The sequence below is a fragment of the Mytilus californianus genome, unplaced genomic scaffold (genome assembly GCF_021869535.1).
Source record: "Mytilus californianus isolate M0D057914Y unplaced genomic scaffold, xbMytCali1.0.p SCAF_4, whole genome shotgun sequence".
In the NCBI taxonomy this organism is placed as follows: domain Eukaryota; kingdom Metazoa; phylum Mollusca; class Bivalvia; order Mytilida; family Mytilidae; genus Mytilus; species Mytilus californianus.
The window spans coordinates 67,186,657-67,212,043 of record NW_026262690.1 but is presented as its reverse complement, the minus strand read 5'-3'; the positions used below and the strand labels follow the sequence as shown (position 1 = coordinate 67,212,043).

At 31.9% G+C, this 25,387-nt stretch overlaps 1 protein-coding gene across 1 annotated transcript in view; it reads left to right on the top strand.

Moving 5' to 3' along the window:
- Window positions 1-2,105: 2,105 nt before the first annotated feature.
- LOC127738395 (cullin-4A-like) overlaps window positions 2,106-25,387 on the top strand; it is a 34,739-nt gene continuing 11,457 nt past the window's right edge. The window contains exons 1-13 of the mRNA XM_052249630.1: window positions 2,106-2,508; window positions 8,295-8,515; window positions 12,997-13,065; window positions 17,000-17,073; window positions 17,651-17,813; window positions 18,331-18,420; window positions 19,584-19,666; window positions 21,300-21,367; window positions 21,793-21,911; window positions 22,975-23,050; window positions 23,518-23,646; window positions 24,294-24,331; window positions 25,061-25,127. Of these exons, the coding sequence (XP_052105590.1) occupies window positions 2,229-2,508; window positions 8,295-8,515; window positions 12,997-13,065; window positions 17,000-17,073; window positions 17,651-17,813; window positions 18,331-18,420; window positions 19,584-19,666; window positions 21,300-21,367; window positions 21,793-21,911; window positions 22,975-23,050; window positions 23,518-23,646; window positions 24,294-24,331; window positions 25,061-25,127 (1,477 nt within the window). The 5' untranslated portion in view covers window positions 2,106-2,228. The remainder of the gene's footprint in view (window positions 2,509-8,294; window positions 8,516-12,996; window positions 13,066-16,999; window positions 17,074-17,650; window positions 17,814-18,330; window positions 18,421-19,583; window positions 19,667-21,299; window positions 21,368-21,792; window positions 21,912-22,974; window positions 23,051-23,517; window positions 23,647-24,293; window positions 24,332-25,060; window positions 25,128-25,387) is intronic.

The window sequence follows — 25,387 nt, the reverse complement described above, 5'->3', positions numbered from 1 at the left end:
ACTATGGGAATGCCGATTGTTTGTTGAAAAACACGTCCTCCAAACGTAACAAATATGCTGTCAATCAAGAAATCGAGCATCTTGATAATGTCAGTTTCAGAGATTTTTTTTGTTTGAATCAGAGTTATTTTTTTCAAAGTAGGATGTATCCCTCCCTAAGACAAGATACTTGTATCTACGTTGGCCATTCTTTTTTTTATGAAACAAAGCAGGACCAACTCTTTCAATTTGTCTTTTAGTTTGGAATGGGGAATACTTGTGTAAAGTATAGAAAAGTCAAATGTTTTAATATTATTGCAAGTTGAAAGAGTCTTTCTCGCTGCATTGAAGACCCATTGGTGGCCTTCGGCTGTTGTCTGCTCTATGGTCGGGTTGTTGTCTCTTTGACACATTCCCCATTTCCATTCTCAATTTTATTAGATTGTATGTACTCTAAAAGATCTTTGGAATTTTTCAGTATCCGCATCTGATTCACGCCACCTCTAGAATAGGTAGTTTCACAATAACTTTGAAGCCCGGCTTTGATTGCTGATAAAATTGATGTTAATAATTTAGAAAGAGGTTTCGTGGAGCACTTGGAAGACCCAGCAATATACCGTTGTTTGTAAGGACAGTTATGTAGTTTAGGTATCCAATACAGTGATGGAAGATCCAGTTCTTCATTTTGGATTGAAATTTCAGAGAACATAGAACAGACCTATGATTATCAAGGATTTCCTCTTTGGTAAGTGTCGTTGGGGTATATGTTGAGTTTCCAAGTTAATTGTCAATACCTTATTCATTTATCAAGCAGTTTATGTAATGTGATTTACACACAAAAACGATATTTTTGGGGGCTTTATCTGCGGGGACAACAACATATTTGTCATGGAGGTAGGACAAGTGTTTTTCAACATTTGGGTCTTTAAAGATTGATGTAGAATGGGTATTCATAGACCTTATATCAACGACCTTACAGCCTTTGGCCATTCGGAAAGAGTCTTCTTTATCGCGTTTAACCCATTGTCTGAGAGATATTGAAGCCGTGCTGGTAGAAAAGGCTTGAAAATTGGCACTTTTGGACGGACCGAATATCATAGAAATTTGAGTTCTTCTTCCAAATGCAATTTAATTTGTATACTCAATTAAAAATGAGAGTTGCAGAAAATAACAAACATGACAAAGGAAAATAGATTTGTGCGCAATATCAAAATTGGAAGGGCCTTCGACTGAGCGCATATTCATCCCCGTTATAAAAAGTCAATATGTGGGGTTTTTTCCGACTTACTAATGCAGATACAGATGGGAGTTGTATAATTAACAGAGTAACCATAAATTGAACCCGAGATGTCTCTGCGTGCGGTTATTCAAAAGTTATTAGGTTTATCATACAATATCTTCCTCAGAGAAAACGTATTACTGTAAATGAATTTGAAAAATTAGGATTATTGAATGTTTGTTAAAATCTCCGTCTGAATCATGTGTTGAATGTTTCACGACAAATGTCCAGAATACATCTCAAGTCGGACTTCCTCTTATAACTAGAACAACTGCCAATAAATTTGAATGTTTCAATTGTTACAATCTTCTACTATTTTGAAAACCGAAATTCTCTGCAAGATCAAGTAAATTTTTTTTCATGTGAATTTAAAAAAAAATAAGTTTGAAGTAAAAAAAAAAACATTATTAATAAGTTTTCTGAGATCAATGTCAGATGCAGATCTTCAAGTGTATATTCTTTTACGATTAGGTTATTTTTTTTATACGAATGTTTTAAGATGTTTTTCATAGATAATATAATATTTGTATTCGGCCGTAGAAACTCTTAAGAGCTTATTTTTGCATTGTTATATGTGAACCGAATCAAAATAAACTTTCGTAATCGTATTCGTATAATCAGATATAAGACCCAAGATTACTATAACTAACATATGCATATTATAGTATATAATGTTCTTTCTATTTGTTTAATTCCCATCATCAGTATAATGTTTTAAAAACTTTTTCCTACTATTTATTGATTAAAGTAATTTCTGTCTTATTTTTCATTATTTATTTATCTCTTAACTTTTCTTCGGTAAAGTACATGTATCAGTAAACAAATGAATTATCTCCCTTGTCACGAGACAACACACGAGATTTACGCCATTTTGACAAAGAAAGGCAGACAGCCTTGTGAAAAAGTGTAATTGTACACTTAATTTAACAGTTCTGGCTCCTTAGGCCACTTAAGGCCTAAAGAGAGGTGTATGCCACTCTCAAATGCCAACCAACGCAATCTGCCTGAACAGCAGAGCCAAGAAAACGACTTGACAAGTTCCAAGAAAAGGCGACTGAGTGATAACTGTTCAAGTCAAAACAATAAACGATCTAGGGAGAATTCTGAGTTATCCCCAATGACAGATTCTCAGAAACGTGCAAACTTTTCAGCGTTAACTAATCCCTCAAACGGAATAAATAGGCATGCTTCCCCTCTTGCCAATAGTAAACCTGGATCCACAAAGAAACTGATAATAAAAAATTTCAAAGGTACTTAATTATGTAAGAATATGTTCAGAGATCCAAAGCATATACTCTCTGGAACTTATGAACAAACATTGATGCACACACTTCAACATTTTTATTAATACAACTGATGCCTTAAAAGCCCAATTAAGATTGTTTTTAATATAAAATCTGCACATTGGTGTCGTGATCAAATTCACTCTACCATTGTCTACTGGAAGATATTTTTATACTGATTCATCTCTCAACATTGAACTGAATCCCCAGTCAACGTGTTGGGGAAGATACTCAAAAATGTGCATAATATTTCTAAATTGGGTATCAATTCTTTACAAAACTCAGACAAAGTATAAACATAGAGTTTGTGCTTTTTAAATGATTACGATGCAGTCCGGTAAATGCACCACCTAAGGTTTTGATCGTCTATATTTCTGCTGAATAATTTAAAAATTGAATCAAATTTTATTTGAATCTCTTCACTGAACACTTTTTGTACGTATATCATTTTGAAAATCAACCTAACAAATAGGTCACCTGTGTTTTTAACAGAAGTACGTTTGTCCAATAAGTCCGCCCATCCATAGTAAACATGTATGGAGGGCCTGTTTATCACACATTTAAGAACAACAAAGTAAGGAAATGATGATTTATTAATGGACAACTAAGATAGGAATTCCAGATGAGCAAAATAAAAAAAAAAATTCAAGTCAGTATTATTAAGAAATTGATGAAATAAATAAATAAAGAAAAAAATTAAGAAAAGAAAAAATGTGACTGTAGAAATAGACAAAAATGTTAATAGCATGGAGTATAGTTTTGTGATATGAAATGGCCATTGGTCAGTCTTCTGCAGTTTTAACACACATATTCATCGTCCTTGTCGATGGGTTCAAAGTCTGTGCAGTAGGTCTTGTGCACCCAACCGTTGCACCTTACACACTGATACCACTCCACAAATTTTATTGACAGTTTCAGATCAATCTGACGTGGCTGTCTCCTGCTACAACAGTACAAGCCATGCAAAGCTCAGTATCCTCTTCTTTATCTTCTTCATCGTTGATTTGCTGAGTGTGTTGTTTCTTTTGTTTAAGACCTTTTCCTTTTGTTGAATTGGTTGTAATGGTGTTCTTTCCCTTTTTTGCTGGGGTTGGTCCATCTGATTTACTTGTACTTGCTTTTACTGGTGGAATGAATTTTCTTTTTGTTGTTTTTTTTCTCCGGAACTTTAGCTGGTTTCGGTGCCATGTTCTCCATTGTATTCTGTTCCGAGAACTGTCTTTTGTTATTGCAGCTCCAAATGGTGGAATGAGTTTCTTTCTTGGTTTCCTATTAGTTGTTACTACCATGTTTTCTTTTGATTGTTTAAACTGTTCTGTTTTCTCCTCGAAAAGTATTTTCACTGTTCTGTTATTATGTCTGTCCTTTCTTGATACATTTTTATTACTTGTTTCTATGGTAATAATAGATGGTGGAGCAGTGCTGACTGTTGACTGGTCCAGTGGGAAAATACCAGTTTTTCTAAAGCCTGACATGATGGTTGGCACTGTAAGTGAACTCTTGTATGCTGTTGATATCGTGTGGGAGCAATTCTCTGGTGATAACATTATTTGGATGGAAATGAAGATATTTGTGAAATTCTGTGTCCAGACAATGCTTGAATGGGGCAAACACAGATACGTCCAATGGCTGAAGACAGTGACTTAAATGTGGAGGAAGTACAAATAAATGAACATCTACCTCCTTAGCTGCTTGGATAATCATGATAATGTCACAGTTTATGTGTGTAGTGTGACCATCATAAAGAAGTAAACATGGTCTAACTGTTACATGGCGTAGGAAGTGGTTCTTGAAAAAGTCAAGGAATAAGATAGAGTTGGACCAGCCTGTAAATGAGGTTCTGTATTCTGTGCCTTTTAAACCACCTGATGTTATTTCTTTAGAAATTCTTTCTCCCTTAAATATGATAAATGGAGGAAGGGTTTCACCTAGAGCCTATATGGCTGCAATTATGGTGGTGTTGGCTGAATGACCATGTGTCACTGATTGTGGATTACTACCTTTGATAGCAAGTACCTAAGGTGGATTATGATCAAGAGATATTCCTGACTCGTCTACCTTCCAAATATGAGATGGTCTGTTAAGAATGTCATACTTTTCAAGAATTGTTTTCAATTCAGCAAAGTAATTAGCTATTACTTCTTCTGTAACCGAGTCATCTCTTGCCTTCTCTCTTTTCTTTGGTTTTTTCATTGTCAGCTCTAGAAATCTGGATATAAACCCATAAAACCAGTGTTTAGTTGGTTCCTTTTGCATATAAAGTGCTTTGCACATATTTGAAGCTAAATCAATTACTTGCCTGGCAGCGTGTGAACCCGTAACCTAAATTTGTCATCTTGATGCAATAGGCAGCAAGTTCTTGCTCCTGAACTCTGGTAAATATTGTTGGAGCACCATGGTTTACATCAAGACCTTAAAGGGTCAGCTAAACAGTCCCTCAAAGTAGATCTGGGAATATCATGAATGCTTATGTCAAACTTTTTCATAGATATTTATTAAACATACAGAAACTTTGAAAAAAAACCCAATTTTATTTTTATACGACCGCAAAAAAATTTTTGTGGTCGTATATTGGTATGACGTTGGCGTCGTCGTCGTCGTCGTCCGGCGTCGTCGTCCGAAGACGCATTAGTTTTCGCACTCTAACTTTAGTTTAAGTGAATGGATCTCTATGAAATTTTACCATAAGGTTCAATACCACAAAAGGAAGGTGGGGATTGATTTTGGGGGTTATGGTACCAACAGTTAAGGAATTAGGGGCCAAAAAGGGGCCAAAAATAAGCATTTTCTAGTTTCCAGACAATAACTGTGGAACGGTGTATGGATCTCTCTGAAATTATACTAGAAGTTTCCATACCACAAAGGGATGGTTAGGATTTGCTTTGGGGGGTTATGGCTCAAACCGTTTAAGAATTAGGGGCAAAAAAGGGGGAAAAACAAGGTTGTCCTGGTTAATGGACAAATACTTTAGTACAAAACATAATTTAAAGCAGTGTAAGGGAGATAAATCAAATTCATCATTGAAATTATCTCCCTTACACTGCTTTTAAATTATGTATAAAGTAATGGTTAATGAACAATTAAGATAATTTAAAACAGTGTAAGGGAGGTAATCTAAATACAACGTTTTGGTTACTTCCCTTACACTGCTTTTAAATTATGTTTAAAGAAATGCATATTTATAAAGGAAGACCAGTAAAAATATCTGCAAATGTTGCATCTTTTTTTTTTACAACAAAATCCATATGAAAGATTTGACACTATATTTTAAATTCTATTATAAAATAGATTAAGTTAGCACTATGGTAGATTTAAATGGGTAATTATAGTTGCAAACTCCATTGGAAATTTGAATTGAGATTATGACCATATCTTGAGGGAAAGAATTTTTTTGGGGAAAAAAGGGGGGGGGGGGTTTAAAGAAATTGTGGGGGGTCAATTTTTTCTCATTTCAGATTTCAGAAATTAAAAAGAATTATTCTTCAAATATTATTTTTTTTTCAAATTTCAAATATTGAAAAATTTCAAGAAGTAATCTTTAATTGGACAGTATGCGCATTAGATTTGTAAAATCTTTGACCACATTTATTTATTTGTTATGCCGAATCTAACCGTGTATTTAGATTTTTAATTTTGGGTCCAGTTTTCAAATTGTTCTACATTAAGGTCCAAAGGGTCCAAAATTAAACTTTGTTTGATTTTAACAAAAATTGAATATATGGGGTTCTTTGATATGCTGAATCTAAACATGTATTTAGATTTTTGATTTTTGGCCCAGTTTTCAAGTTGGTCCAAATTGGGGTCCAAAATTAAACTTTGTTTGATTTCAACAAAAATTGAATATATGGGGTTCTTTGATATGCTGAATCTAACCATGTATTTAGATTTTTGATTTTTGGGCCCCATTATCAACTTTGTCCACATTGAGGTCAAAAGGGTCCAAAATTAAACTTAGTTTGATTTTAACAAAAATTGAATTCTTGGGGTTCTTTGATATGCTGAATCTAAAAATGTGTTTAGATTTTTGATAATTGGCCCAGTTTTCAAGTTGGTCCAAGTTGGGGTCCAAAATTAAACTTTGTTTGATTTCAACAAAAATTGAATATATGGGGTTCTTTGATATGCTGAATCTAAACATGTATTTAGATTTTAGATTTTTGGCCCAGTTTTCAAGTTGGTCCAAATTGGGGTCCAAAATTAAACTTTGTTTGATTTCAACAAAAATTGAATATATGGGGTTCTTTGATATGCTGAATCTAACCATGTATTTAGATTTTTTATTTGTGGACCCTGCTATCAAATTGGTTCATATTGAGGTCAAAAGGGTCCAAAATTAAGCTTTGTTTGATTTCAACAAAAATTGAATATATGGGGTTATTTGATATGCTGAATCTAACCATGTATTCAGATTTTTGATATTTGGGCCCCGTTATCAACTTTGTCCACATTGAGGTCAAAAGGGTCCAAAATTAAACTTAGTTTGATTTTAACAAAAATTGAATTCTTGGGGTTCTTTGATATGCTGAATCTTAACATGTATTTAGATTTTAGATTTTTGGCCCAGTTTTCAAGTTGGTCCAAATTGGGGTCCAAAATTAAACTTTGTTTGATTTCAACAAAAATTGAATATATGGGGTTCTTTGATATGCTGAATCTTACCATGTATTTAGATTTTTTATTTGTGGGCCGCTATCAAATTGGTTCATATTGAGGTCAAAAGGGTCCAAAATTAAACTTTGTTTGATTTCATCAAAAATTGAATTCTTGGGGTTCTTTGATATGCCAAATCTAACCGTGTTTTTAGATTTTTAATTTTGGGTCCCATTTTTAAATTGGTCTACATTAAGGTCCAAAGGGTCCAAAATTAAACTTAGTTTGATTTTAACAAAAATTGAATTCTTGGGGTTCTTTGATATGCTGAATCTAAACATGTGTTTAGATTTTTGTTTATGGGACCAGTTTTCAAGTTTGTCCAAGGTGGGGTCCAAAATTAAACTTTGTTTGATTTCAACAAAAATTGAATATAATATGGGGTTCTTTGATATGCTGAATCTAACCATGTATTTTGATTTTGGAAATTGGACCATAATAGGTAAATTAAAAAAATTGAAGTTCTTAGACCACATTCTTTCTGTGTCAGAAACTTATGCTGTGTCAAATATTTAATCACAATCCAAATTCAGAGCTGTATCAAGCTTGAATGTTGTGTCCATACTTGCCCCAACTGTTCAGGGTTCGACCTCTGCGGTCGTATCAAGCTGCGCCCAGCGAAGCATTTTATTGTTATTTTGGCTTTCCATAGTTTTTTAAAATTGAATTGTCTCTCTTTGCTTTAGGCTTAACGTAACTATGCATATGTTTTCTGCTCTATAAAGTGCTTTTAATGATTATTTTTTGGGACAGAAATTGATGACCTGGTATAAAGAAATAGTTAATGTTATATATAGTTTAAACTAGCGCTTTGAAAAATGTTGACCTGATTTACACAACTCATGAATATTAATGAGTGCACAGGCCGTGAAATGTAAACATTACAACATGTGCTTGGGAGATGGGCATAAATTGAGTTTTGTAAGCAGTAATTACATAATCTTTAACTTTAGGAATTGTTTTATATTTTACCTGATTATTCAATTTTATTGTTCTCAGATGTAAAAGCTTTGTTAATTTGCATGTAACAAACTAAATTTAACACCTAAAACAATTGTTATCATATTTAAACATGTTAAATGATATTAAATGTTTTACTTCAGAAAAGCCTAGACTTCCAGACAACTTCCAAGCTTTAACATGGGACAAATTGGCAGAATCAGTGCAGGCCATTCACACAAGCCGCTCTATAAATTCCAGTTTAGAAGAGCTATACCAGGCTGTAGAGAACATGTGTTCTCACAAGATGTCTGCAGCTTTGTATGATCAGCTGAAACAGATTTGTGAAAACCATGTAAAGTCAAATATTACACAGTTCTTGGAATATCCTTTTATCAAAACTAAAGCCTATGGTGTATCATAACTGTATGGGACAAGTATACAAATTTCAGTAATGCTTCCATAATGTTATCAATTTGTAGTAAACCTGCAGTCAGTCATTGAACATTGTAAAGCTTAATACTTGCATATAGTGTGTAACATTTATTATATTAATGCAACATTATCCTACAATTGTATTCTCCTGATTGCCTTGCAGTTTGTGATAAAAGCTTATCAAAGTGAAATTTTATACAATTTAAAATATAATGGATAGAAACTTGACAAAAAATGCTTTATACCATGTGTAGTTCCTTTAAGATGTTACTTTTTAACAGGTAAATGTTCAATATGTCTCGCAGCAAGCCTTGAACTTTGCAATTTTAAAAATACGGTTTGAGATGTTTAGCAGACAAAGTTTATAATGAAATAGAACAAAATGTTTCTCGCAAAACCCGGCGTGAGGTTTGGTAGAGGATTAATACAAAAATTCAGATAGTGTACAGATCAGAAACAAACTTATTTACATTTCATATCATTTGAAAAATACTGCTATTAATTTCATTGCATGATTTGATATTTCTATAATAAACAATGTATAAAGCATAATAAGGTACAGTTAGCTTTTTCTAGTACAGATGGCTATTGTTTAAATGTTAGGCATTTGGATTTTTCTAGTACAGATGGCTATTGGTTAAATGTTAGGCATTTGGATTTTTCTAGTACAGATGGCTATTGTTTGAATGTTAGGCATTTGGATTTTTCTAGTACAGATGTCTATTGTTTAAATGTTAGGCATTTGGCTTTTTCTAGTACAGATGGCTATTGTTAAAACGTTAGGCATTTGGCTTTATTCAATTTAGTAGAAGTCTTCAAGTTACCTTTATAATAAGTCTGTGCATGTATTAAGAAAAGCCATAGAAGAATGGAAAAAGTGAAAACACATTAAAACAATTGAATGAAAAGTGTTTGAAAACCATACAAATTGTGTAAAGCAGACTTGTGTGTAATTTTTATACGACCGCAAAAAAATTTTTGTGGTCGTATATTGGTATGACGTCGTCGTCCGAAGACACATTACTTTTCGCACTCTAACTTTAGTTTAAGTGAATGGATCTCAATGAAATTTTACCATAAGGTTCAATACCACGAAAGGAAGGTGGGGACTGATTTTGGGGGTTATGGTACCCACAGTTAAGGAATTAGGGGCCAAAAATAAGCATTTTTGTAACTTCCAGACATAACTTGTGTGTAAGTGTATGGATCTCTCTGACATTGTACCACAAGGTTCCATATCACAAAGGGAATGCTGGGATTGATTTTGGGGGTAATTGCCTCCAAATTTTAGGACTTAGGGGCAAAAAAGGGGCAAAAAAAAGCATTTTTCTAGTTTCATGACAATAACTTGTGTGTAAGTGTATGGATCTCTCTGACATTGTATCACGAGGTTCCATATCACAAAGGGAATGCTGGGATTGATTTTGGGGGTAATTGTCTCCAAATTTTAGGAATTAGGGGCCAAAAAGGGGCAAAAAACAAGCAGTTTTCTAGTTTCATGACAATAACTTGTGTGTAAGTGTATGGATCTTTATGACATTGTACTACAAGGTTCCATTTCAGAAAGGGAAATCTGGAATTGAGTTTGGGGGTATTTGCCCAAAAAGTTTAGGAATAAGGGGCCAAAAATAAGCATTTTTCTAGTTTCCAGACAATAACTTGTGTGTAAGTGTATGGATCTCTCTGACATTGTATCACAAGGTTCCATATCACAAAGGGAAGGCTGGGATTGATTTTGGGGGTAATTCCCTCAAAATTTTAGTAATTAGGGGCCATAAAAGGGCAAAAAAACAAGCATTTTTATTTCACCTGGCCCAAAGGGCCAAGTGAGCTTTTCTCATCACTTGAGTCCGTCGTCGTTAATTTTTAATTAAAAATCTTCTCCTCTGAAACTACTGGGCCAAATTTGACCAAACTTGGCCACAATCATCATTGGAGTATCTAGTTTAAAAAATGTGTCTGGTGACCCGGCCAGCCAACCAAGATGGCCGCCATGGCTAAAAATAGAACATAGGGGTAAAATGTAGATTTTGGCTTATATCTCTGAAACCAAAGCATTTAGAGCAAATCTGACATGGAGTGAAATTGTTTATCAGGTCAAGATCTATCAGCCCTGAAATTTTCAGATGAATAGGACAACCCGTTGTTGGGTTGCTGCCCCTGAATTGGTAATTTTAAGGAAATTTTGCCGTTTTTGGTTATTATCTTGAATATTATTATAGATAGAGATAAACTGTAAACAGCAATAATGTTCAGCAAAGTAAGATCTACAAATAAGTCAACTTGACCAAAATGGTCAGTTGACCCCTTAAGGAGTTATTGCCCTTTATAGTCAACTTTTAACCATTTTTCGTAAATTTTTGTAATTTTTTACAAAAATCTTCTCCTCTGAAACTACTAAGACAAATTTAACCAAACTTGTCCACAATCATCATTAGGGTATCTAGTTTAAAAAATGTGTCCGATGACCCCGCCCGCAAACCAAGATGGCCGACATGGCTAAAAAATAGTACATAGGGTAAAATGCCGTTTTTGGCTCATATCTCTGAAACCAAAGCATTTAGAGCAAATCTGATGGTATAAAATTGTTCATTAGGTCAAGATCTATCTGCCCTGAAATTTTCAGACCAATCAGGCAACCCGTTGTTGGGTTGCTGCCCCTGAATTGGTAATTTTAAGGAAATTTTGCCGTTTTTGGTTATTATCTTGAATATTATTATAGATAGAGATAAACTGTAAATAGCAATAATGGACAGCAAAGTTAGATCTACAAATAAGGCAACATGACCAAAATTGTCAATTGACCCCTTAAGGAGTAATTGCCCTTTACAGTCAATTTTTTACAATTTTCATAAATTTTGTAAATTTTTACAAAGTATTTTCCACTGTAACTACTGGGCCAAGTTCATAATAGATAGAGATAATAGTAAGGAGCAAGAATGTTCAGTAAAGTAAGATCTACAAACACATCACCATCACCAAAACACAATTTTGTCATGAATCCATCTGTGTCCATTTTTTAATATGCATATAGACCAAGGTGAGCGACACAGGCTCTTTAGAGCCTCTAGTTCTAGTTTCAGGACAATAACTTGTGTGTAAGTGTATGGATCTTTATGAAATTGTACTGCAAGGTTCCATATCACAAAGGGAAAGCTGGGTTTGAGTTTGGGGGTAATTGCCCTAAACATTTAGAAATTTGGGGCCAAAAAGGGGCCAAAAAACGAGCATTTTTCTAGTTTCCAGACAATAACTTGTGTTCAAGTGTATGGATCTTTATGAAATTGTACTACAAGGTTCCATATCACAAAGGGAAAGCTGGAATTGAGTTTGGGGGTATTTGCCCAAAAAGTTTAGGAATAAGGGGCCAAAAATAAGCATTTTTCTAGTTTCCAGACAATAACTTGTGTGTAAGTGTATGGATCTCTCTGACATTGTATCACAAGGTTCCATATCACAAAGGGAAGGCTGGGATTGATTTTGGGGGTAATTCCCATGAAAATGTTAGTAATTAGGGGCCATAAAAGGGCAAAAAAACAAGCATTTTTCTAGTTTCAGGACAATAACTTGAATGTAAGTGTATAGATCTTTATGAAATTGTACTGCAAGGTTCCATATCACAAAGGGAAAGCTGGGTTTGAGTTTGGGGGTAATTGCCCTAAACATTTAGGAATTTGGAGCCAAAAAGGGGCCAAAAAACAAGCATTTTTCTAGTTTCCAGACAATAACTTGTGTTCAAGTGTATGGATCTCTCTGAAATTGTACTGCAAGGTACCATACCACAAAGGGAAAGCTGGGATTGAGTTTGGGGGTGATGAATCATAAGGGGGTTCAAAAAATTGGGGGGGATTTTTTTTTCCTTTTTTTTCTTTAAAATTTTCCATTTTAAATTGGTTATTTCTGCTTTATATATAAAAGCAAATAATAATGATATGGTTTGAATAGGTAAATTAAAAAATTTTAAGTTCTTATACCACTTTCATTCTGTGTGAGAAACCTATGCTGTGTCAAATATTTAATTACAATCCAAATTCAGTGCTGTATCAAGCTTGAATGTTGTGTCCATATTTGCCCCAACTGTTCAGGGTTCGACCTCTGCGGTCGTATAAAGATGCGCCCCAGCGGAGCATTTTATTAGGTTTTGGAATTTATAACAAAGTTGTGGTTTGGACCGTTACCATTTAAAATATCATGTCTATTGAATTTGTCTCAGCCAAAATTAATGCAGAGAGTACAATATTTGACAGGTAGTGTTACTTTGTTGTATGCAAAACATATTCATGATTAGATAACTCCTTAGTTGGTATTTGGTTTAACAACAATGACTTTGTCTGGAAAAATCTCAAGCGATCAAAAGCTCATGTTCACTTTTTAACTATTACATTAAAACATATCAGTTGTAAATATGTATGTTCCTTAACACTCCATACAGATAACATTGGATATGAACAGTTTCTAAAGAAGATGGATAACATTTGGCAATCTCACTGTAGACAGATGGTAAATAGATTCATTTATTTTGACCTGGGTTTTTGTTAAATGTTTAGACTTTTTTTTTAATTATTATTCAATAACATATATTGCACTTCTGCTGTTAACAACTTAATTTAGATAAAAAATTTAGACAGCAAAAAAAGTGTCTGTTAGATATAATAAGATAGTCTGGTATTTATTTTTATTGAAAATGAAGAATAAGCAATCTTTTTAACTTCATTTTTTACCGTATTTTCTAACGAAAAATCAGTTATTGATTTGGGGATGTACAGCGGACAGGGAGGGCGACAGCCAAACAGTATCCGTTTATTAACATGAAAACTCTTTGACGAAATTTTTTCAAATTTTGATATGTTGTTTCCTGTGACTAAATGAAGGTCAAGTCAATTTTCATGATTTTAGCTTTTCTCGTTGTTGAGTTGTATGCCTTATAGGTTACAATACACCATTAGATTTTATGGGCGCAGCCATTTTATGAGCATAACATGGTATTCAGAATTAAGAGTATAGCTAATCCTGATTGGTTGATATGTGCGCCCGTTATTTTTTGTTATTAGAGACTTCGTGCATTCTGCATTATACCAAAGGCCTAATAAATTATTTTCCTTAGCCCTAACGGAACTGAGATGTCTTTTAAACGCTAGGATGAGACACGTATTTTTAAGTGCAAAATTGATAGGCATGGGAGATAAGTACAAATTACGCTAAGAAAAGCAACGCGAACCTATATTTTTTGGACCAAAAAATACTGTCCTAATAACTTTTCTTTAATTCTAGCAAGGATTCGTTAAAAAAATCAACTTTCTAAAGTCTGTATCTCGAAAAAGGCTATCATTGTCGCCTATGGGGAAATTAATTGTTTATTTTAATCTATACAATGTCGACATTTCTTTATCATAGTGCTCAAAAAGTGTCAAAAACAGTAATTTTACTTGATATTTGATGTGAAACCGTATTTTTTGGTGACAAATGAATTATTGATTAACTAGTTTTTAAGCTATAGTCTGTTTCATATTTGTATTGCGTTTTACCTTAGAAACAAGGGTGGGTTCGACTTTTGACTTACTGTGGAGAGAATATGTCATTTTCTGAACTTCTGCTGATTTGTTTGAAAAAAGCACGTACACGTCTAGAGTTTCAATATACAAATCGATTTTTAAACATGACAATCTCGATCCAAGTGCTGTTATCGAAATTACCAAATTCAGTGAAAATGTACAGAAATGATCCCCTTCGAACATTGAAATGTTCACTCGAATGGCAGACTATAAAAATTAGAATAGGCATGAAATTTTGTAGTTAACGAATAGTTTTCGATGTTTAAACACAAATATTTACACATTTTTCATATTTTGAAATGCTATAGTCTGTTTCAAAAATGTACTTTTATACGAAAATGGTTTCATTTAAAACTGTTGTTCAAAATTCACCGTAGTAGTTACATATTGGATCGGTTTTGGTATCAATATAATCAGTACTTGATGACATATAAATAATCATTGGAGAAAGTGGACATTATCTTCAGGCCCTTTTTAGCAGTACCGCATTTACTCAAAAAATCAGAAATTTTTTTTTCACATTTTTTGACTGGGGTCACCTCTGATAAAAAATTGTAAAAATTCAGAGAGTAATGCCAAAACGTTTTGAAGATGATTTTTGTGTGGCATATATATTAGTTCATCTAACGAACTATGAATTGCATGATTCTAGAAAGTATTAAATACCGTATAGGTTACAATACACCATTAGATTTTATGGGCGCAGCCATTTTATGAGCATAACATGGTATTCAGAATTAAGAGTATAGCTAATCCTGATTGGTTGATATGTGCGCCCGTTATTTTTTGTTATTAGAGACTTCGTGCATTCTGCATTATACCAAAGGCCTAATAAATTATTTTCCTTAGCCCTAACGGAACTGAGATGTCTTTTAAACGCTAGGATGAGACACGTATTTTTAAGTGCAAAATTGATAGGCATGGGAGATAAGTACAAATTACGCTAAGAAAAGCAACGCGAACCTATATTTTTTGGACCAAAAAATACTGTCCTAATAACTTTTCTTTAATTCTAGCAAGGATTCGTTAAAAAAATCAACTTTCTAAAGTCTGTATCTCGAAAAAGGCTATCATTGTCGCCTATGGGGAAATTAATTGTTTATTTTAATCTATAGTAGCCAAAAGTTGTACTTATTATATGATTGAGTTTTTTCCCTTTGAACAGAAATGGCAAATCATTTTCATCAGATAATAATCTATTTTTATTAAAGTATATATTTCATTACATTACATTGTGTAGATACAGCTGTTGACATTGATAGGTAAGTTGCAGATCGATATTAGTTTGTGACAAATGAAAGACAAAATATTGGGAACTATTAATTATATATATAAAGTTTGATTACACTAAGTGTTTTTAAATAATTTTCACCTGTTATCAGATTACAAAGTATGTGGTAAATATCAATCACACAATTATAATTGGAGTGACAGATTTATTTGAAAATTTTCTGTTTCCTAAGTGCTGCTGATGATAAACTCTGTAGGACTGTTTAAATATTGTATTTACTGTTCATTATTAGACATTTTGAAGATAATTACAGATAAGTTTTATAGATTTTTAAAAGACATTGTATTAATGATAAATGACATTTTGGATTTTTTTCTTCTTGTCTTTGGTAAATTGTTTGAAGAATTTTGTGGTAGGTTTGTTTGTTATTCTGTATAAACTAATTTTCTGAATGCTATATATATTTTATTTTTTGATGAAGCAAACTCCTTTAAAAACTAAGCTTATATTGTCTTTTAATAAACATATATTTAGATTTCTGATTTTGGGTCCAGTTTTCAAGTTGGTCAAATCGGGGTCCAAAATTAAACTGTGTTTGATTTCAACCTATCTTTGAAATGCTGAATCTAAACCTGTATTTATTTTTATTATTAATTCGATCATACCACATTGAGGTCCAAAGGGTCCTAAATTAAACTTTGTTTGATTTCATCAAAAATTGAATTCTTGGGGTTCTTTGATATGCTGATTCTAACAATGTACTTATATTTTGAATATTGGACCATAATAGGTAAATGTCCGATTTCAAATTTTTCAGTTCTTTGACCACATTCATTTTGTGTCACAAACCTATGCTGTGTCAAATATTCAATCACAATCCAAATTCAGAGCTGTTTTAAGCTTAAATGTTGAGTCCATACTTGCTCAACTGTTCAGGGTTTGACCTCTGCAGGAAAATCCGGTTTGCTGTCACTCTGACAGCCTCTTGTTTTGGTATTGTTTTTATGTATCGAGGGTTAGAAAGATATGTTGGTAAATTAATCAACTTCTTAGTGAATATTTGCCATACATATTTTGTTATCACACTTTCCTGTGCCTACATGTATATCAACTGCTCAGTCACCCCATAATTCTCATATCAAGTCTTTTAGAAATGACCAGAACTTATGAATGATATGACAATGTGTGAGGAGAAGTTATCAGCAACGTCACAATATGAGAGCATAACTTATTAAGCTTCCTATCATTATGACAACCAAGCAAAAAACTGTCCTTATGATGGGAAATACTACAATAAACAGGTTATCAGGTATTCAGCATAGATAAAATATCAGCCTCTCAACAAACTGGAGCTTTTTTCGCTCTTCGTTGCACTCACTTGTCATAAAGATTCACATTGTGGCTCACAGCTGTGATATTTTATGATTACAAAAGTGCAGAAAACAAGATACATGTAATATATATGTATCAGCCAGACAGTAAACATTTGTAACATATATTTGGAAGTTCAATCAAAGCAAAAAAGCACATAATGTAAATCTTCTCTTGTAGGACTTGTACTGCATGATTTGAAATTTTGATTAATACAATTATTAATTGGTTCTTAGGTCAACATATCATAAGTTGTATTTCTAATTTAATTTTGTTTCAGATAATGATCAGAAGTATTTTCCTGTTTTTAGACCGAACTTATGTTTTACAGACTTCATCAGTGATGTCTATATGGTGTGTATTATTTGAATTTTCAATAGATGTTGCATGTGGGGGAAATTTTAACAAATTATGAGACAGCCTTATTGCATTATTGATTTCTTTAAGAAGCAATTGAACTTTTAAATGAGAACTGTATCTTTATTGCTAGAACAAATCCAATATGACCTTAATTTATTTCATATGAATGAAAAATATTAACATGTTTAGTATAACAAAATATGATGATGTTTTCCTGTCTGCTTCCATAAGTTGATCCCTTATCAAGTTAAAGTTTTGGTTTAAGATAGATTAAAGTTTGGTTTAAGTTGATTTACCATGAACTTGAAACGTAGTTCAAGTATTCATTATGATATAAACGTTTCATATACACAAAATACATTGTATATCATATATGAGTTTTGACCCAGATGTTCACTGAACATGGCGATCTCAGATAGTGCAAGTGGGGCATGATTTCCTATAGGCATATATTCTTGTTTATTGAAAACATTAAACTGCAATGAACATTTTTGCTATATGTTTATATCCTATAATCAATGCAACTCTTTTTAAAATTCTTTATACCTGAAAAACTTATTGAAATTTTTAGGGATATGGGACTAGATTTATTTAGATCAAATATTGTTGGGCATCACATTGTACAGAACAGAACAGTGGAAGGATTGTTACAGTTAATTTCAAGGGAGAGAAGTGGAGAGGCTGTGGATCGACAGTTAATGAAGTCTTTACTCAGGATGTTGTCAGATTTACAGGTAATTGTTCATTCTATAAAACAGATGCAACTTTAATGGACTACTGTACTTTTAATGTTTTTTTTTATATATATATATATAAAAGAGATAGATTCAGTTTGAAGTGTTTTCAAAATTTTCTTTTCAGGGCCTGGTAGAAATCTGAATCTAAATTTCGTGTTTAAGCTATGAATTTTTTCTGCAGATTATATAAGAACTACATTGCAATTATGTTATTCTTGGATGGTTTCCTTTCAGATATGTATACATTGTATATTTATGGAAGCCACTACCATAAATAGAAATTGAATAAAAAGTATTTAAAACATTTCATTTGGGCATATCTGAACTATTCATTCACAGAATTTTCATCAAATCACCTAGACTGACAACTTGTCCAAACATGACGTGAATGTTCACAAAGATCTCAAGTTTCATAATTTAAGTCAACCATGCAACTTTGTCAGCTGTTCAAAAACCATACATTGTTCTAAATTAAAAAAATGAATATAGTTGACATAAAATTGAATAATTGTAGATATATCATGACTCTTTTGAAAAGAAATTCTTAGAAGCAACAGATAGACTGTATGCAGCTGAGGGTCAAAGGTTAATGCAAGAAAGGGATGTAAGTATGAAAGTCCAAATGGACTGTATTTAAGGAAAAATGTTTACACATTGAAAACAGTGAAATTTCTAACAGATTGACATATATAATGAGGGACAATGAGTAAAAAATAAGAACTGCTAATTTTGACGAAAAGTAATTGAAATTAAGTTTAAATTTCTTGAAAAGACATTATTGTATTCCATCAGATTCAAGTATTATACGGTAACATCTATGGTAAAATTACATATACATTGGAATGTTGTAGTAATCTGCTTAAAACCTGTCAAGTGATTTCAATTAAGTTTTATAAGCTGTCTGCTGAAATCTCAATAAGTCGTAGGTTTGGTAATTATAAATTGTTTCAAATGAAGTGTGTTTCAAGTTAATGCTAAAACAGTAAAGAAGAACAATATTTGCCAAGTCTTCTGGTAAAGAGTTGTCACTTACACCCTCCAAATCAACCAAAAATGGAGATTTGGAAAAAATGATAAAATTCTCTTGAATTCCCCATAAATAGAGATTTGGAAAAATTGATGAAATTCTCTGGATTTCCCCATAAATAGAGATTTGGAAAAATTGATAAAATTCTCTAGATTTCAACCACATTTAGGCCTAGGAAATATCAAGTGCAGCATTCAACAAATTAAATGTTTCCAGTCGAACAGATTATTTGCTATAACAAACATGTGGATAATGTTAAAACTACCTTTTTTTTTAACCATGACATGTGTCCTATATGCTTCTGGTCCTAAAAACCAATTGAAATTGTTTTCTTGAATTTTGTTGAAAATTGAAATTCATGTTAAGATAAGAAAATAGCTCTTTTTTTCAAACAATTTTTTAATGGAATCAAATATCACAGATAATTTATATCAATAATATCTGATGGTTGTTGTTTTGAAAATATGACAATTGGAACAAGCGAGAGAATCTCATATTAAATATCCATATGAAAAGAAGATTTTTGATGTCAGATTTATATCTTTATTATTTAACAGTTGAGTTAAGATAAAGTACTGTTATATGTTTTGTTTCATTTTTATTGAATTAGAACCTTTTGCGTTGTGTAGCTTCTTTGTAAAAAAGAACTTTCACCAAGTCTTCGTAGATGAAATTTCAGATTTCTTGGCTTTTGTGTTGATAAACTGTGATATGCAATGTTTTAACTACTTCATTTACAGGTGCCAGAATACCTAGCTTATGTTGACAAAAGACTTGGAGAAGAGAATGAGAGACTCCTCCATTATCTTGATCCGTCAACAAAGTAGGTTTCATTACTCTTAAACTTAATTAATTTTAAATCAGCCATTCATTATGAAGCATATATACATCCTTTTGAACAAATCAGAAGGTAATCAGATGAGAAAATATTGCAGATTGAATTATTCCTTTGTACAAAACCTTTGAAGATTAATAAAGTATGAAGTTAAATTGTATATTTGGGTTAAGGTCCATATGTAAGCAACTACAAGTCAGATAGAAACTTTAAAGAAGGATCTACCAAATATTGTATCATCTTGATCAATATATATTTATTTTTTATTCTGGATATATTTTAAGTTAAGATTCAGATCCAAGCAGCTATAACTCCTAGAGAAAAAAGTAATGTGACTGGAATATATGCAGACTTAGCATGTTATTTCTCATAACCAAGTTTCACATTTCTGTTGGGTTTAAAGATGTTTATGGTGTTACATCAGTTGTATTTTACCATTTTACCTTTATCTTAGTGCAAAAGTTAGTTCTTGAGTTTTTATGCCCCCGCCGTAGCGGAGGGGGCATTAAGTTTTACCCTTGTCCGTCTGTACGTACGTCCCAAAATTGGTTTCCGTTCTCTAACTTTAGTTTGCCTCAACCAAATGTTATGAAACTTATACACAATGCTTATTACCACAAAACACAGATTAAGTTTGAATTTTGGTGGCGTCACTTTTACCCTTCTAGAGTTATGCCCCTTTACAAATGGAAAATTGCTGAATTTATCGTTTCCATTCTCTAACTTTAGTTTGCCTCAACCAAATGTTATGAAACTTATACACAATGCTTATAATCACAAAACACAGATCAAATTTGAATTTTGGTGGCGTCACTTTAACCGTTCTAGAGTTATGCCCCTTTAGAAATGGAAAAATTGCTAAATTTTTATTTTCTTCTAAATATCCAGTTATATTTTAAATTGGAGTTATCTTTCTTTTTTCATGATTATAGTTGAATTTGGGTAGTGTCACTTTATCCATTATTGAGTTATGCCCCTTTATAAATCGAAAGATTGCAAAATTTTTAGTTTCCATTCTGTAACTTAAGTTTTCCCCAACCAAACATTATGAAACCTATACACAATATTCATTACCACAAAACTAAGATCAAGTACATATTTTTTGTTTCCGTTTTCTAACTTTAGTTTGCCTCAACCAAATGTTATGAAACTTATACACAATGCTTATTACTACATAATACAGATTAAGTACGAAATTTGGTGGCAACACTTTTACCATTCTTGAGTTGTGTCCCTTTATAAACATAAAAATTGCTGAATTTTTCGTTTCCCTTCTCTAACTTTAGTTTGTCTCAACCAAATGTTATAAAACTTATACACAACCGTTCTCGAGTGTTTACAAATAGAAAAATTGCTGAATTTTTAGTTTCTGTTCTTTACTTAAGTTAGCCTCAACCAAATGGTATGAGACTTGCACACAGTGCTTATTACCACAAAACTCAGATCAAGTTCAAATTTGGGTAGCGTCACTATCACCGTTCTTCAGTTATGTCCCTTTATAACTATATGATATGCCAGCGGGGGCATCATCTGTGTCCACATGTGGACACTATCCACATTTATTTTTACCATGAATACATATGCTGTATACAGATATAAAATGATTACTTTTATATTTCAGGAAGAATTTGATTTCTTGTGTTGAAAAACAGTTACTGGATCAACACTTAAATACAATTTTACAAAAAGGTAAGTAAAGATATGTAAAATGCTAATCAGACCAGAGCATTGTTAAAGGGGGAAGTCCTTAAACCCATATTATTTAGAAAAAATAAGTCACATGTATTTGTCAGTTTTTGGTCTTTTGCATTCTTTAAATCTAAATATGTAACTGATAGTCAAAACTAGCAAATGTGGGGATAAACTCATAAAACTGTAATTGAATATTTTATATTAGGCCACACTTAAAAAAATTTTAAATTTGATGTTGCCTACCCATGCCTTGTTGGGTTGGGTAGGTAGACTGGGATTTTATTGTATGATTGAAATTAAATGATATTAGTTATATAGTTTGATATTTAATATTACATGAGTTATGTGCATTTAAATATACTGCAAATAGTTAAAATTACAAATATTCATTTTATTGAAATGGTTTATATTGTTACTTGTAGGTCTGAATCAGTTGTTATCAGAGAACAGAATACAGGATCTCAGTTTAATGTATCAGTTGTTTTCTAGAGTAAAGGACGGGTTGAAAGAACTTTCCGTAGCATTTGCTGCATATATCAAAGTATGTACCAAATCATTATATTGATTGTCATAAAATGTTAACTTGGGTACTGTTTTGTTGATATGTACTCTCAACTTTATAACTGTGTCTGTCTTATTGATCAGGTGAGTGATTTGAATTAACTCAGGAGGTTGATTTAGTGATGTCTAAGCTTTTCACAAACTTCATTTAGAATCCAGTTTGTAATGTGCTTGTTGGCTATAATGTTAATGCAGAATGATGTTGATTCATTCATTTTTCGTGGATACCAACTTTTTGTGGATTTAAAGAAAATTACAATTTTTGGGATATTTGATTTCATGGTTTTGAAAAAGACTGCATACAATTACAATCTATAGAAAAATTTGTTCTTCATTGAACATTAAAATTCATGGTTCATCTTTACACACGAAATCCACGAAAATTGGTATTCCAGGAATAATAATGAATCCACAGTAAAAAAAAAATCAGCAATTTAACTATCATGTACAGAAGACTTCACTTCTCCTATATCTTAAATGTTTACAAGTAAATCAGATAAGGAGTCGTTCTATCCTAGAACAATCTGCGAGTGGAACACCTTGCCTAACTGTACTGTTTCTGCCCTGTGTCCTGAATATTTCAAGGCTGAGCTCTGTTATTAAACTTAAATTATATAATTTTGCTTACACCTATACATGAACTGAACCAACTTTTTGATTATTGAATTATCCCCTGTGAGAATTGTAATCCACAATGAATACTGCATGCATTTATTATCTTCACCACAAAAGATGATCATGATTAAATAATGTGATATCTATTAAAATGAAACTTTTTATGATTCATCTTGCCCTTTATTTCCTATTAATAAAAACATTGCATTTATTAATGGATTTACACAGCTACCTATGTTATTTCTGAGAAGAGGTTGAACAATGCTTTAGATAAGATTTAAGGATGGTGCTTTCGCTGAAGGACAGTTATAGGCAGTCTCACTTTTTAAAAGAGAGAGCAATAAAATTATATAGTTTAAGCAAGCTTAAGTTTGTTTGTAATAATTTTTTATATGGAGGAAATTAATTCTTTTGCCTTTTTTTTGCAGACTACAGGTCGTCTCATTGTGGTAAACACTGACAATGATCCAGAAAAGGACAGAGATATGGTTCAGAAATTGTTAGGTATGACACTTAGATGAAGAACAACAATGAAATCACTGTTTCTTTGATAAAATTAGTTATTTCGTAGTATTCAATGACATTTGTATTATGGTTACATCTTTCCATTTATAATCTTTAGGATTATTGCCACTTGATATTAAACAAAGAGTAATCAATCAATCAATTATACTTAAATGTATTGATTGAGATCAAAAGACATTTATTTCATTTATAGAATTTAAAATTTATATTTATTTTGTTATTTTTTAAAATGCTGATTTTATAATAATTAGATATCATCTATATTGGGTTTGATATATCTTTTTTTGTAAGTTGCCGCTATGAATTTTTTAAACAATAAAGTCAGTCTTATAGTTAGTAATAATTTGTCATGTAGACTTTCAGATTGCCAGAACTTTGTACTTGTCTTATTAAAACTGATGCAAGCGGTGTCAATTTGTATTATAAATATCAAAACTTTTTTTCAGATTTTAAAGAAAAATTAGATAATGTGATAGACATTTGCTTTGCCAAAAATGAAAAATTTATCAATGGTTTGAAGGAAAGCTTTGAACATTTTATTAACCAGCGACAGAACAAACCTGCAGAACTTATAGGTATTTATATTATGAACAAATATTATATATGCCAAAGTGTAGATAACCTGTGAAAAATAGAAATATAACTATTTTTCTAAAGAAAAAATTCTTGAAAATATACTGAATATTTATAACAGTAAATCATTATTTAAAATAAAACAAATTAAGCATATAGCTTTCATAAACATAATTCTTATAGAAGGATCAAAGGAGATATGGGGTATAATCAACAAAACAGCAACAGAACAACACAATTAAATATAAAATAGACATGTATAAGTCAACTTTTGTTCCCCAGTCAGATGAGTCTCCACATCAGTTTGGGAATATATCCATGAGAGCAACACAAAGGAAAAAAAAGTAGATATTGATAGGTCAAATTTTGTTCAACAATTGGATGAGTCTTCACACCAAATTCCTTTAGGTAGAAGTATCTGAAGATATACCAAAAGCAATATATAATCCCAAAGTTTTTAGTCTATGTTACATAGTTAAAAACTTTATTTCATGGGAACCTAAAAACAATTTTAGATTTGCCATGTTGGTGTATTGCAAAATAATGTTTGTATAATTGGTAACACCAAAAACAGGAAAATATTGTTTTATTATGTGTGTTGTAGTTATGTGTTCAAGTTATATATAAAATATAATTTTACATCTTTCAGCAAAATATGTTGATTCCAAGTTACGTTCTGGAAACAAGGTAAAAATTTAATTTTTTTGTTTATTTTGGTGGATGTAGAATTCATTTTAAGATTACTTCTCAAAAACAATTGTATTCACGACAAGAACATTCATTGAAGAACATAGATCAAAAAAGATGTTGCAACTGGAATTTTATTTTGGTTGGGCATATTTGTACTAAGCAATATTGAATTAAATTTCCAGCATTGCAGGCTCTACATTGTTACAATCTGCAGCAAATCCATGTTTCCACAAAAAGTAACATTATTATGGTTAGGAACAAACCAGTATTTCTGAATGCCTTTATTTATACTGGTATAATTGATTAATGTATATTTAAAATTAGAATTGTTTTATGTGTATATAATGTGTAAAAAATTAACCAGAGTACATTTATATACTCCCTCAGGCAAAATTGACCTTTGATAGAATTGGCTATTTTTTATGTCCTTTTTGGTCATATAGCTCTTCAACTTTTTGAATTCTTATCCATCCTTGACTTTCAAATATTCAGCTTTTAGCGTTCCTGATGAAGGTAAATCCACGGTTCTTATCCATCATTGGCTTTCAACTATTCAGCTTTGAGCATTCCTGATGAAGGTAAATCCAGAAAAGCGCTTTAGATGCATAAAATTTATAACGTGTTGTTTAAATTTTTTATATAAAAAACTTCAATCTTAATTCTATATAATGGAAGGGGATCCTATATTTATTATTTGGAAAATTAAGTATTAATTTTTGATTTCAGGAAGCAACAGAAGAAGAACTAGAAAGACTGTTAGACAAAATAATGGTCCTTTTCAGGTTTATTCATGGTAAGACTGATAATTTTGAACCTTTTTGGTGAAATATTTTAGGAGATTTTATGGTCAGATCATTTGATAAACATTTTCATATTCTATTTTTGTTAAATACTCATGACAGGTGATTATTTGGCAGTTTGATATAATATTTATAGTTTTACTCTGTTGTTCTTTTATGTCATTTAAATTCTAGTGCATATATGTAGAAATTATGAACAAAGCCATTTCTTGGATTGCAAGTTTATGTCAGATGGTATTGTTCTATTGTATCA